Here is a 15,087-nt window from a genome sequence, read left to right as displayed (position 1 = left end):
GAATTGTTTTTTATACTCAGGAAGAGGAATGTTTTAGGATATTGAACTCAGGGAGTCTACTTTGATCACTTTTTAGAACTGATCGATGTGCCTATATCTAGAAACAAGAAACAGCCTCAGAGCATAATCATTTCCGGGTGCTTTATCCTAAGAGGCCTCAGCCTTAGGGAAATATTTAAAAGAAAACGTTAGTGCTCTAATGAAGTGTTAGTCAGGATTTACACCCAGGTCCTAGTAAGCCCTTATTGATATTCTTCTATAAATGATAACTTTTGCTAGACTTATTCTTGGACCAATTTTCAAGAGTATGAGTGAATATTGCAGGTTGTTGAGTTCAGGAAAAGTAGTTGTTAATAAAGTGAAAGGTGAAAGCTCATCTTGCCCCATCGTTTCCTAGAAATGTTCACTGGCAGGCATTCAAAGATTATATGACTTTTTGGCAAAGGAAAACGTTCCGTTCTTTTGGCATATTTATGGTTCATTTTCTAATGACTAGTGTTCTTTTGAGTTCATGAAGTGTTTTATCTTTCTTGATGAATATTTAATACTTTTAAAAAAAGATTTATTTATTTTATTTATATGAGTACACTGTAGCTGTCTTCAGACACACCAGAAGAGGGCATCGGATCCCGTTACAGATGGTTGGGAGCCACCATGTGGTTGCTGGGAATTGAACTCAGGACCTCTGGAAGAGCAGTCAGTGCTCTTAACTGCTGAGCCATCTCTCTAGCCTCTATTTAATATTTTATTGACATATAACTTTACATGCCTACACCAACTGTTTTTGCTGATAAAGTCTTAGAATTTTAGAATTCAATACTCACTGAGTCTGTGCCCTGGAACCTAATTGTGACGTGATCTTTAGAATTAGTTCATTATCATAAAAAAGCCAGGAAAAATGGCTGCCTTTAGAAAGGTATTCTGTTGCCTCATCCTTGTTCATTAGCCCAGATGTGCTCGTTCTATTTGTTTGAACTGGGATGTAAAAAAGACTAATTTTCCTGAATTAAAAAGTTTGACAAACATAAAGAAAAATATTACTAATAGTTATATTTATAAAATACTGTAATAAATCCAAAGTTCATCTTATTTTTATAGAACCTCATTAAAGAACTAAGTTAAAAATTAATGCTAATTTTATTTACACTTGAAAATTATTTGTTTTTACCTTAAAATCCACTAATTAATTATATAATTGCTTATTTATTTAGGCTTTATTTGCCACAGAGACTTTTGCTATGGGAATTAACATGCCAGCTAGAACTGTTTTATTTACAAATGCCCGTAAATATGACGGAAAGGACTTCAGATGGGTAAGTAACCATTTGTATTTTACAATAATGACTAATCTTTATTTTATCTCATACGACTTTGACTCATATCATTGAGAATTTTAGCTCCAAGTGTGTAAGAGCTTCAAATGTAAGTGGAGTTTCCCTACTTTGTATCAAAGCGCTCTGGGCTAGACAGGGCCCACAGGGAGACCCGACCTCCAACACCCAGGCAATTCTAGCTTGATGTCTGTCTGTTCTGTGGACTATTGTAGGAAAGATGCAGCGTAAGAGCCGATGACAGGTCTGGCTCGAGAGGTAAGAGTGCTTACTGCCCGCTGTTCAGTCCTCAGCACTAACAGGGGCTAACTCCAGTTCCAGTGGTCTGACACACCTCCTAACTTCTGTGGGCACTGCATTATCTACATATGGTGCACAGACATCCGTGCAGGCAAAATGCACAAACAAGTGCATAAGCTGTTTGTTGTGTTTTGTTTTCATTTTAAAGAGCAGAAGTCTTAGAAGATAGCCCTTACAGTAGGGACAGTGGGGAGGAGTATTGTCAGGCAGGCAGTAGGGTATAGGTGGGCATGAGACGGCACAGGACAAAGCACTGTGTAGTGTGAGCACAGCCTGATCCCAAGAGTCACTGTCTGCCATTTGGAAAAAAATAGATAGCTTTTTACCTAAACTATTCTCTGGAAATTAGTGATTTTTTTTTTTTTTTCCAGCTTAGTGAAGTTTCCTACAATACTATCAAACTCCTAAAAAGTAATGATGAGAAATTTAAGGGCAAAGCATAAGTTTTTTCCATTAGCAAATTACCTTTATTTTTAAAACACTTACTTGCCAGTAGTAATTGCAAAATAAATCAGTAATTCTTCCAAGAATTAACAGTAGTGTTAAGCCAGTGTATGTATCACACATGTACACACATGATAGCATCATCTTATACCTGCAAACTTGAACCCCAAGTCAGACTGATTTCTCCCGTCATTTCTAAATACTGTCATCCATACCTATACATTTATGAAATCTTTGAAGGAATAGTAAGTTTCCAGTGACATGCTTTAAAACAGAGGTTCTCAGCCTGGGGGCAAATAATTCCTTTTATGGGGGTCACCTAAGACCATCTGAAAATAGATATTTATATTATGAATCATAACAGTAGCCAAATTACAGTTATGAGGTAACAAAATAACTTTATGGTTGGAGGTCACTACAACATGAGGAACTGTATTAAAGGGTCGCACTGTTAGGAAGGTAGAGAAGCACTCCTTTAAAAACCTTCATTCAGCAGTGTGTGTAAATATGATCCTCAGCACTGCTCTAAAATACTTATCTTGTCTTCTCCTTCGTGACACTTCCCTAAAGACCCATTTTCCTGAGGAAAAACCAGAGATTGAAGCCCTTGAGCATGGTGATGTTGCAGAGCCTTTCTGAGCCTGTAGTCTGCGTGTAGACCTTGAAACTCATTAGTTACTTTATATGGTCTGAATGTGGCTCTGTACCTACGTTTGCTTGCTCTGGTGGCTTACTGATCTGCTTCCTGACCTAGACCATGTACAAATTGTTATTGTTTTCTACAGCTCAGTACATGCCAAGCAAGCCCTCATCCTCACACTTGAAAAGAATTTCTTAAAGATGTACTACAATTTAATAATGCCTTTAGAGTCTGCTCAATTGGGCTACTTTTTTAAGTGTCCTGATCTTATCTCTAGTCTTTTGTTGTTCTTGTCTGGTATTTTTCTTACCCCTGGCCTATCAGTAGTGTCAGTGTCTCCTTACAGCAGTGCTTCTTAGCTCTTCCTCAGCCAAAAGTTTAGAAAAGAAAACCAGCAAACACCTGGACTTCCATCAGAGGAGGAAAGATGCCCAGGCGCGTGTAGACACGATGGCAGCTTGAGCAGGGAGTTTGTGCTGCCACTTTTAAGATGCCTCTGTTGAACAATCTAGGGTACATGACTCATTTTCCACTAGACTAGTCTTATTGAATCTACTATCCCCTAGAGAAACCTATCCAGAGTGGTATTTTTCTCTAGCAGGGGCCAATTTCGTGTTAATTTAATTTTGAAGATTAAGAAGCTATTGTGGCCAAATAGGAAGTTACAGTTGTTGAATTTGCTTTGTAGTTAGTATTCTTAAGTTTTGATTCTTTTTTTTTTTTTCTTGATCTAGCTGAAAGGTATTTTGTATGCCTTTAGCTGGTATTTCCTAGTAACTGGCTATCTAAAATTGACAGTTGTTGGTTAATGCACAGTGAAGTCAGTTGAGACTAAACTTTAAGTTTCATAAGATTCTCACAAACTTTTCATCTTTGTTTACCAAAAGTCCATGTTTTTGTTTGTTTGTTTTGTTTTTCAAGACAGGGTTTCTCTGTATAGCCCTGGCTGTCCTGGAACTCACTTTGTAGACCAGGCTAGCCTCGAACTCAGAAATCCACCTGCCCCTGCCTCCCAAGTGCTGGGATTAAAGGCGTGCGCTACCACACCTGGCTTAAAAGTCCATGTTTTAAATGATATCTTGAAATGTGTAAATTATTTGTAAACTCTATAAAAAGAGAAAACATCAGGATATATTTTTTTAACCAGATTTTCTCCCAAACTTGACAATGTCGTATTCAGATTTCCTCTGGCGAGTACATCCAGATGTCTGGTCGCGCAGGAAGGAGAGGCATGGACGACAGAGGGATTGTGATTCTTATGGTAGACGAGAAGATGAGCCCAACTATTGGAAAGCAGCTGCTTAAGGTAAGAGGCCATTCTCCCATCAAGGGTCCTGGGAATGCACATCAGTGACTTGGCCATATAGCTGGGCTCTTCTCACACTAGATCATAACTGAAAAGAACCCATTTATTCTCCGGCATCGCTGGTTACCTGTGCTCAGGTACCATGCATCTGTCTTGTCACATCTTCCCTAGACACTTCTTCACCTTGCACTTTCCCAGAATCCTTTCTGCCTCCTGGATGTCCCACCTCCTATTTCCTGCCTAAGCTATAGGCCATCAGATTTATTTTGTTTTGGGTTTTTTGTTTGTTTGTTTTGTTTTTTGAGACAGAGTTTCTCTGTGTAGCCCTGGCTGTCCTGGAACTCACTTTGTAGACCAGGCTGGCCTCGAACTCAGAAATCCACCTGCCCCTGCCTCCCAAGTGCTGGGATTAAAGGCGTGCGCCACCACTGCCTGGCTGGCCATCAGATTTATTATTGACAGGTGCCACATCCATACAGACACAAGATATTCTCTACAGTGATGACTTTTAAGTTAGTTTTTTTTTCAAAATGGGTTGATAGTCTATAGCTGTCTGGGTTGAGGGAGTTAGAAGTGGCTGGTTCTGTGTGTGGCTTCAGCTAATAGGTAACTCATGTAGTGGGAATGACTGGGTAGTCTCCAGAAAGGGACGAAGGACAGACTCTGCCTCCAGATTTAGGGTACTCTGCACTTCCCTTCTCTGTTGGGCACCTTAGCTCTTACCAAGAGCATGGGAACTAGAGTACACGATGCCAGTACTTAGGGTGACAAGTGTCTGTATCTTGGTAAGGATCCATTAATTACCTTTAGTTCACCCACTTTGATTACAAACACCTTAATCATAATCCTGCACTTTTCAACTTTATGGCAAGATGGCCTTTCCCTGTGCCTTAATTTCTTTTTTAGGCATTGTTTGTCTTATGTGTAGGAGGGGAGCAAGTCACAGCTCACTTTCCTACCATGTGGCTTCCAGGGATTGAAATGGGGTCTTTCAGCTTGATAGCAAGCATCTTTACCTAGTGAGCCAGCACTCATAGCTGGCACTCATCCTGTTCTGAGTTTTGAATAGTCTGAGAATTTTGTTTGTCTGATTAAACAGCAGAATCTAATGAGGTCTAGTCACCTTCAAACTTGCTATGTAGCTCTTACGCTGGCTTTGAACTTGTCCTGGCCCTCTTGTCTCCATCTCCGGAGTACTAGATTAAAACAGTACGTGTTAGCATAGCAGGCCTTTAAAGAACTTCTCAAGGAATTTAGCTTTGGTTGCTTTTTAATCTATTTTATGAGGAGAAAATACAAAATTTGGTTTAAAATATGTGATTGATTTTAGTATCTATATGTAGGGGATTTACTTGTCATATCTCGTTGCTAAACAAAGTCATGAATCATAATGGAATTATAGTAAGGAATAATTAGGTTGATAATGGTAGCAGGCCATAGTTTGATGAACTATTTAATGAAAATGAGAGCACTCATGATAGTAAAGTGCACTGAGGAACCATCTTCAGTGATTTGACTTAGAAGAAGGACTGAGGCAGAAGTGACTCCTAACGTGGAGCTTACGGCTTTCCTGCTTATGTCAGTCTTAAAGCACAGTCTTCTTCATCAATCTGTACTTGGTAAGTCCACCTGCTTGGAGTCTTATTTATAAATGAAATAAATAGATAAAATCAGAGTGTATAAACACCATCACTGTCCCCCCAGCAGTGAGCTCTTTTTTCCTTTTGAGTCTTTAGGGACACCTTCATCTAAAACTGAGTGAAAGTTCTATTCTGATCACAAATACGTCTGCATACATTTATGATTCTGAAGTCCCAGTATTTGGCCCCCAAGTAGTCTCATGGTGTTTCCTATGCCATTTAGAGTTGTGTGGCATGGGTGGTAACATCTGTGTCTCAGTGTGCGCCTTCTCAGGACCCAATCTTTCACTCACTCTTCATGTGACGTGAAAACCTGGCAGCCTCCCTAAGGAGAGAAGGGTAAGACGCAATGCCTTGTAAGTTAGGCATAGACTAGAAGTAGAGACAGCACACTAAGAAAGGAGAGAGCGCTCTCGAGGGTAGAAGTGGGCTAATGAGCTGAGGAAACAATTTAAAAACGTGACCATTCCCTTGTATGACTATACAACCACTTTCACACTTGCAAAGTATTTTTATAAAGAGAAAATTCTTCTAAAGAGCCACTGCTACAAGGTGTGAGCATAGACACTGGGGCAGTATTTTGGATGAAAATCAAATTGGTTTTCTACAGAAAAAAAAATTTACAACAAGATTTATTGTGTTTAATGACAAATATTTTTAGTGTCTAGTCATTAACCTGTCTCTTCTTTGATTACAGCCATACTTTGGAGGTGAGAAGTAATTACTAAAGTATAGAGACAGAAAGATCTATAATGGAGCTATATTAGCAGTTTTATGGCACATATTTCCAACATACTTTTTCTATCCAGATCTCACTCTGAAATATTAGTACATTTGGTCACTACAGGCTAGGCTATGCTGCAATCACTAACCTAACCTTAGAAGCTTAAGATTTGTATCTCTGACCTGCTTGCTCTGTGCTCATCACAAGTTCTTAGGACAGATCCTGCTCAGCATTCTTAAAAGAGCCAGCCAGATGGAGCCTTGGCATTACTGTGTCGGGAGTGACAATAGCCCTTCCTACCAGCAATTAAACACTTGGTCAGAAAGTGGCATCACATTTCTCCCACAATTGATCCCGCCCACTTGGAGACCAATAAAACAATCCTTCCTTGTGCTTTGCAGGAAAGAGAGCTAAGTATATTTTGTGGTCTTTGAACCACTATATCCCTACTGGTTTTTGTTGTTTTGTTTTTGTAGACAGGGTTTCTCTGTGTAGTCTTGACTGTCTTGGGACTCTCTTTGTAGACCAGGAACTCAGAGAGCTTCTTGCCTTTGCCTCCCTAGTGCTGGGATTAAAGGCATGCATCACAACTGTCAGGGATCTTATTCACGCTATACTTTTAAAGATATTAACTATTTTATCACTTTGCTTCAAAGGAAATAATTTGTATATCCTTATATTTGTTAGTACAGATAAATTATTAAGCATGTTAAAAGTCTTCTGTAAATTTATTTTGTAATTTAGAAATGTGCAAACTTGTCATGCTTGTTCTTTTAGGGGTCAGCTGATCCTCTGAACAGTGCTTTCCATCTGACCTATAACATGGTTTTGAACTTACTAAGAGTAGAAGAAATTAACCCCGAGTACATGCTTGAAAAATCCTTCTACCAGTTTCAGCATTATAGAGCAATTCCAGGGGTCGTAGAAAGTAAGTATGAACCCTCTCTCTCTGTAACGGACTCCGCAGCACAGTGACGACTCTCTCCGTGGTGGTTTTAGCACTGTTTCTTTTGTTTCTTTTTGTTTTTTTGTCTAATAAAGCAAATCTTGGCCATTAAGTTAAAAATGTAGAATTGTAGTCTAGCCTTTACAGACTTGAAAATATGTATAGACAGTTCTGACAGAATAGTTTTTTCTAGTTGGTTCAACCATCGTGGATTTTGTGATTTTTAAAAATATATAGTTGATGTCCTTGAATAATCATGTAACAAAAAGTTCAATATAAAATTTGATTTTTAAAATGATGTCTCACAAGAAGAATTTTGTGACAGGCTAAGAAGATGGCTCAGTCAGTAAAGTGTCTGCTGAGTACGTGTGAGTCTTGAGTTCACATCCTGCATCTATGTTTTGTTTCTGTTTTAAACCTGTGTGGTGACATGCTAGTAGGCTACTACCTACTAGTGGTCACAACCCTGGAACTGATGGAATGAGAGACAGGTGGATCCCTAATGTTCTCTGCCCAACAATTGGTAAACTCCGTTCACTAAGAATTCATGTCTTAAAAAATAAAGTAGAAAGCTGGAGAGATGGCTCAGTGGTTAAGAGCACTGCCTGCTCTTCCAGAGGTCCTGAGTTCAGTTCCCAGCAACCACATGGTGGCTCACAGCCATCTGTAATGTAACGCCCTCTTCTGGTGTGTCTGAGGACAGCTATAGTGCACTCACAGAAATAAAGTAAATAAATAAACAAATCTTTACAACATAAAGTGGAGAGTGATAGAGGCAGACACACCCCCCTCTGACTTTGAAACACACGCACACATTGTATGTATGTACACGCAAACACATGCACATTGTATGTATGTACACGCAAACACACGCACACATTGTATGTATGTACACGCAAAGAATGCTATAGCCTGTGAATCCTTAAGAAGATACAGTGCTTTAATTTGGGTATGAATTAAGCAGTTTCAAAATATCTAATTCTTAATATACACAGAGACAGCTGTACAACCACAGCTACTGCTTTATAGTTTCTGCATCTTGTTTTCTTCGGGTCCACTTTTATAAAACATTTTAATGACTTCTGTTTGTCGTATTGTCCTTTGGTAGATTTAATTTTGTAGGCGTGAGATAAACGTGTGGGTGCGTGCATATGGAAGCTGGAACTCCGAACTGAGTATCTTCCTGTGTGTTCTACCCCCTTCTTGGTTTTTGGTGTGTGTATCTGTTTGTACATATGTGCATGTGTATGTGGAGGCGGAAGGTGGGCATCAGGGATCCTCCTCCTAGCACTTTGCCTCATTCCCTCGAGACGGGCTTTCACTGAACCTGGAACACTACTTTTGCTATGTTGGTGGGCATCATTCCCTGGTGATCTTCCTGTTTCTTTCCCATCGCATGAGTGACCATACCTAGTTTTTTTATGTGGATCTTTATGCTTGTAGAGCCCATTGCTTTCTTCATTGCTTTATTTTGGGAATGGGCCGCACATGTCCTGGCATACATCAGGAAATCAGAGGACAACTTTCGGGAGTTAATTTTCACCCCCATTATGTGGGTCCGCCATGTGGGGAATTGAAGTTGAGTGTATCAGAATTAGTAGCACATATCTTTATCTGCTGAGTCATCTTTCTGTCTCTACCTTATTTTTCAAACAAGATTTGTCTGTTTAAGCTAACCTGGCTGATCAACAAGCCTGCAGGAGCCACCCTGTAACACTGGAGTTACAGAAGTGCCTGCCATGGATACCCAAGATTTAAACTGAGGTGTTCATGTTTGCATAACAAGCATTTAGCCACTGACCTATCTCTCTATCCCGGTCTATAAATTATCAGTTGTTTTCTCTGATAATCTACTTCTATAATGTGTGCTATGACAGATAGTATTCTTGTTGCTAGTGGATTAAATTCAGTTTCTGTAAGTAGTGAAATGGTTCATTTAAAGCCGACCAGGAATACAAAAGGTCAGCAGTTGTAAGGAAGAAGCAAACCTTGGCTGGTTCTGTATCTGTAGCAGCCTTCTTGGTTACTGTGCTATGCTGTCAGCTAGGAATAGCTATATATTGTTTCACTTAGTTAGTCTCCAGGAAAGATTTGTGAGCTATGCATACTAAAGTTTATCTTTTTCTCTAATTCTCAAAATTATGAAGCATCCTGGTTAAATAGAAGGAGTTAAATCCAAGGGGGGGGGGGGACTGGTGAAGCAGGTATTCATTCAGGAGGCAGAGGCAGGTGGATCTCTGAGTTCAATGTTGTCTACAGAGTGTGTTCTAGGACAGCCAGGGCTACACAGAGAAACCCTGTCCCAAATACCCAGCAAAAGAAAGAGAGAAAGAAAGGGAAGGGAAGGAAAAGAAACGACGAGTCCACGATAAAGTCATACTAGAAAACTCAGCACAGGCGGCAGGAGGACAGACATCTCCACAGTTGCCACTGGTTTCTTAGCTATGATCCTGAAAATATGAACAAGTACCTATATGAATGACTTAGATTTCAACAAAAGTAAAAACTTGCTTTTGAAACTATGGAGTAGCTAGAAATAGGATAAATATTTGCAAACACTCTAATAAAGCAATCTAGATCTGGAATGTGTAATGAACGCTTAGGACTCAGCAAAAGACAATTCTGATTAAAAATGGACAGATGGGCTAGGCATGTGCAAGGCCCAGGGACCATTTCCCAGTTCTTTAAAGTAAGGAATTAAGTAAATCAACTAAGAGCAAACCATACACAAATGGCCAAAGCACATTGATAGGATGTTGAGTATCATTGCTTCAAAACTATTTACATACTAACTGGATCAGCACCTTGTATTTATTTATTTTTAATAAAAGGTAAACAGCAGAATGTTATGTTTTTGTAGAAAATTTTTAAAAAGTTCTTTACCTTTAATGAAGAATTGCCACATGACTCAGCAACTACACTCATGACTGAGTTATAGCATGTTCAAACGAAGGCTTTTCCTAGATATTTGCAATGGCAGCAGGGACAAATAGCTGGCGTAAAAGTGGCTGCACATCCATGAACTGTAGATGTTCGTGTTTATATAAAGTTCTGGAATTTATAATGGCAGCAACTGTGCGATGTGTATTTTACCATTGAAGCAATACTTAACACTGGACTGGGAGCATGATTGTGTGCTGTGGAAAGGGAGCTCACACAAGCCAAGGGCAGTTGGGAACAGAATCATAGCATAGGTTAGCATAGGATGGTGCCAGCCATAGGGAGACAAAGGAAGTGCCCTTAAGAGAGGAACTAGATGAGACATGGTCCTTCTCAAACCGTTTCAGTAGCTGGCTTGGACCTGTAGATTCACAGGAGAAAAATCGTCTTGGATTTAATTTATGTGAGGTATGTAGTCGTTTTGACAGCATTGTGACCTGTGCTTTGTTTATAGAGGTAAAGAACTCAGAAGAGCAGTATAATAAAATAGTCATTCCCAATGAAGAAAATGTGGTCATCTATTACAAGATTAGACAGCAACTTGCCAAGCTGGGAAAAGAGATTGAAGAATATATTCATAAACCAAAGTACTGCTTACCCTTTCTACAGCCAGGCCGTTTGGTAAAGGTACGCCGTGGGTCTGTATCAGGTATTTGTCTGTTACAAATGTTAAAGGCTTGCTTATGTTGGTAAAGTGCTTCCTGCTACAGGAGGTGACCAAGACCCCAAGACCCGTCGTTTCATCCATTTCACATTATCCCAACTTAGAAGTTTACATGAAGGCTTTTAGTCAGCACATGTCAGCTTTCTAATTATGAAATGCTATCTAAAAATGAGCCAGTTTTGCAGGGCTAGTGGATACAAAACCCTTGTACTCATTTGTTTAGAAGTCTCGAATCAGTAGATATAAAATACTTTGAATATTTTCTCAGAACAAATGGTATTCTGTTTGGCATGTTTGCACTTGAGAGATTCCTGGAAACGATGAGATCTGGTGTTGGTTGTTTCTTGGTTTGCTTTTGTTTTACTGTTCAGTTAATTCACTGCCTTGTGACCCTTTAATCACGATAGGGAAAGTTTCACATTTTAGCCTGTAATGGAGATATGAAAGGCTCCAATTGTACTTTGGATCTAAATACGAGTTTTGTCTGCTTGTTTTATTCTCAGGTGAAAAATGAAGGCGATGATTTCGGCTGGGGAGTAGTAGTGAACTTCTCAAAAAAGTCAAATGTCAAGGTAAGCTGTGGCCCTGAAGAAACTCAGGGATTTGCTAACAAGAGACTCTGACTTCACAAGACCACGTTTTTCTTTCTTTTTCCTTCATTTTCCAGTTTTGAGTGTTGGGAAAAAAAAATCAGTTTCTGCTGTTTGGATTTAGGTATATGTTAGAAATATGTAGAAAATTAAAGGAGAGAATCCTTTATTAAGGTTCTTTTCTAATAAAGGGGATTTTGGCAGATATTTATATGAGTATTTTGGAATAATTATTGTCTATGAAATAAAATATCTTGTTAATTTATTAGAAGAGTGGCTGTTTTTGAAATAAGTCAGCCATGTGCCTATTATTAGTATTAGTGTTTATTTTGTTTGCGGTGGGCACTACTTGTTGGGCCAGTAAGTAATCTAGGCCATGATAGTCTGTGTCTCCACGTCTGGTTTTATCTCTAAAATGGAGAATTTGCTTTTAAAATGATTGATTAACTTCTCTGTTCCAGGTAAGTGTGGGGTCCTTGAGAATTAAGCTTTGGAATTAAATTAGCCTTGAAATACAGAGACATTGTAGTGTTGAAGCTATCTGTTACTGAAAAATTGTTAAGGTCTTTGGCTTGTGGTAGATGATATTTCCTTTGGTTCTCGACCTCTGTATGGTTAGCATGCCCCCCCCCTTTCTTTCATTAAATTATCCTTATTAGCAATCACTAATTTATAGGCCTACTTTTGTATTGTTAAACGCATGCCATTTTGCAGGGCTAGTGGATACAAAACCCTTGTACTCATTTGTTTAGAAGACAGTAGTAAGGGGATAACAGAAATATAAAACAATGTGATATCTACTGTATAAATATTCTGACCAGTGTCCACCACTATTTGGCCTTTCATGTTTCTGAAATAGAAGGAGAACTGGACTTTGGATGTATCCATGGTCATCCTGGATGGTAGAAGCCCTATGCCCTAGAGAGACCCTTTGGCCAGCCACTGGGGGCTGGGCCAAGAGAACTAGAATGCTTTAGTCTCACTGCCCAGTGCTTAGTCTCAGCCACAGGTAGGAGGAGAAGCATGAGAATTGCTAATGCCCATCAGCTCCAGAAAAATGACCGTCCTGTCCCCGTCCCCCGTCCCCCCCACACACACACACACACAGAGCCACAAGGAGGCCCCTCTGTAGTTTGGGCCTGGCGTCGAGATTTCTGTCCCACCGAGCTGGGAAGAGGCATGAGGGGAACTAGGAGTTTTGACTGAAATAACATGACAAATAATTGCTGTCGTTAATGATTTTTACTAATTTTCTTGACTAGGTGCTTTTTTAATATAGTCCTCTTACATGGCTGCCTTTTCCTAGTTTCTCTCCTGAACTGCCATGTCACAATGTGGGAACTGTAGGAAATGTAAGGTCTTGCATTTTTAAGAAAGAAAAAATTATAGCTAATCTACTTATATCTTTAAATTCTCAGTACACAAAGTTCTAAAAATATTATTTGTCTCTGTTAATCTTTAGCCCATATATAAAAATAGTACACTAATTATTGAGAGTTCTGGGTAACGATGGAATGGAGACTTGAGTGGAATATAATAATTTTCTGTTTCAATTGATAGAGATTCTCAGTTTTCCACCAATCTGTATGTCTTCTTCTGATGACTAAAACTATGAAATTATTTTATTACTTTTGAAATATTACCTACTTAGTATATACATTAATTTTTGTATAATTTGTATATGTGTATACATGGGGTTTTTTGCATTATTACGCATATACTATGTATGTGTGTGCTTACATTCACATGCCACTGCACATTAGTGGAAGTCGGTGGACAGCTTTTGGGAGTTGGTTCTTCTCCTCCTACTCCAGGTCTTCAAGATGGAACTCGGGTCTTTAGACCTGCTCGTGAGACACTTACCCCATTGAGCTATTTTTCTGTCCCACTCACGTTGGAGCAGATTATTTTTCTGCATATACTATCACACATTTTAATTAATCCATTCTTCAGATTGTAGACTATATTCTACTTAGAAGTATTTGTTTTCCATTTTGAAAATCTGATAATCTCAGGAGAAATTGATAGTTGGTTTTAACTGTTTGCCTAAACTATTGTGTATAATACTTATTTAATAACTAGGCTGCATGTACATTAGAGATAAGATTTCAAAGTAAAAAAGATTTTGCTTTGTCTAGCCAAACTGAAAAATACTTTGGAATTAAAAAAAAAAAAATAGTATCAATGGTAAGGGAAAGCTAATTTTCCTTTTTGACTGGAAATGAAATTTGCCTTTTTTAGAAACGTGAATCTAGTGATTGTGCTTATGGTTTATATCTCAGAATATATGTTACTTTTGTTAAGGTATGGGTAGTTGTTTGCAGAGATAGGTTGTAGATTTTTTTTTTTTACAATTTGTTTATTTTATGTACATGAGTACTCTGTAGCTGTCTTCAGACACACCAGAAGAGGGCATCAGATCCCATTACAGATGGTTGTCAGCCACCATGTGGTTGCTGGGAATTGAACTCAGGAACTCTGGAAGAGCAGTCAGTGCTCTTAACCACTGAGCCATCTCTCCAGCCCCCGGTTATAGAATTTTATTATTGTAATTGATGCCTGCCTGGATACTGATACCACCTTGATGATAATGGACTGAACCTCTAAACCTGTAAGCCAGCCCCAATTAAATGTTTTTTTTATAAGACTTGCCTTGGTCATGGTGTCTGTTCACAGCAGTAAAACCCTAACTAAGACAGAAGTTTAAAAAAATGTTCTGGGTAGAGCCCAGCAATCATGTTTTATTCCTTCCAAAGAACTTTCCTTTTATTTCATTTATGTAAGAAAAATCTTTCAAGTATTTTATTAAAAATGAGAAGAAATTCCTTACTGAAACCAAAAACATTGATCACAGAAGATGTGATTAAACCACATGTAGTGGCTTAGTGCTGCAATCTTAGTCCTTGGAAGGCAAGAGGATTGTCAGACATTGAAGGCCAGCATTGGAAACAATGATTGCTGGGGAAGGAGAAGCCAGTTTTCTTCAGTGCAATGTTACTGAGTATGTCGCCTGCACTCAGGGCAGGCCCCATGCCCAGGAGCAGTTGGTCAACACAAAAACTCCAAGGCTTCTTTTACTCATTCTTGTTTATTGGATATTTGTTTGAGTGTGTGTGTGTGGGGGGGGGGGAGATATGAGCATGAACTTAGAATTAGGGAGGAGAGTAGGAGTAGGGAATCTGGTAGAGTTAGAGGTGAAAGAAAATGTTCAAAATATACTGTATAAAATATTTATATTTCATTAAATACACTTCTAATAAAAAAGCCCGTCATTACGTGAATAAATAATTCACTGCCAACTGAACCTTGTCTCAAAACAACCTAAAACTTGACAGTCAAGTGTGATTGTGTCTGAGAATGTCAGGTGATCTTATTTTAGAGAATATGAAAGAACTAAAATACAGTATCACATGATACAAAATCACATGAGCCGTGTAAGCATTGGAGAGTGCTTGGCATGCTGCTTGATAGGGCTAGAAATGGACTTACCTTTTGATGCTACTCATGTTGCTCTTTTAATTTTGGAATAATTTTATTACACATTACTCATTAGAAACTTGGA

The 15,087-nt window shown here is 38.8% G+C and overlaps 1 protein-coding gene across 1 annotated transcript in view; it reads left to right on the top strand.

Moving 5' to 3' along the window:
- The window catches only part of Mtrex (Mtr4 exosome RNA helicase), a 59,601-nt gene that overhangs the window by 24,595 nt on the left and 19,919 nt on the right, over positions 1-15,087 (top strand). Inside the window, exons 14-18 of the mRNA NM_028151.2 lie at positions 1,212-1,313; positions 3,896-4,021; positions 7,163-7,313; positions 10,726-10,898; positions 11,439-11,507. Of these exons, the coding sequence (NP_082427.1) occupies positions 1,212-1,313; positions 3,896-4,021; positions 7,163-7,313; positions 10,726-10,898; positions 11,439-11,507 (621 nt within the window). The remainder of the gene's footprint in view (positions 1-1,211; positions 1,314-3,895; positions 4,022-7,162; positions 7,314-10,725; positions 10,899-11,438; positions 11,508-15,087) is intronic.

This window comes from Mus musculus, chromosome 13, assembly GCF_000001635.26.
Source record: "Mus musculus strain C57BL/6J chromosome 13, GRCm38.p6 C57BL/6J".
NCBI lineage: Eukaryota > Metazoa > Chordata > Mammalia > Rodentia > Muridae > Mus > Mus musculus.
The sequence above is the reverse complement of the archived record's forward strand: the minus strand, read 5'-3'. Positions and strand labels throughout refer to the sequence as shown.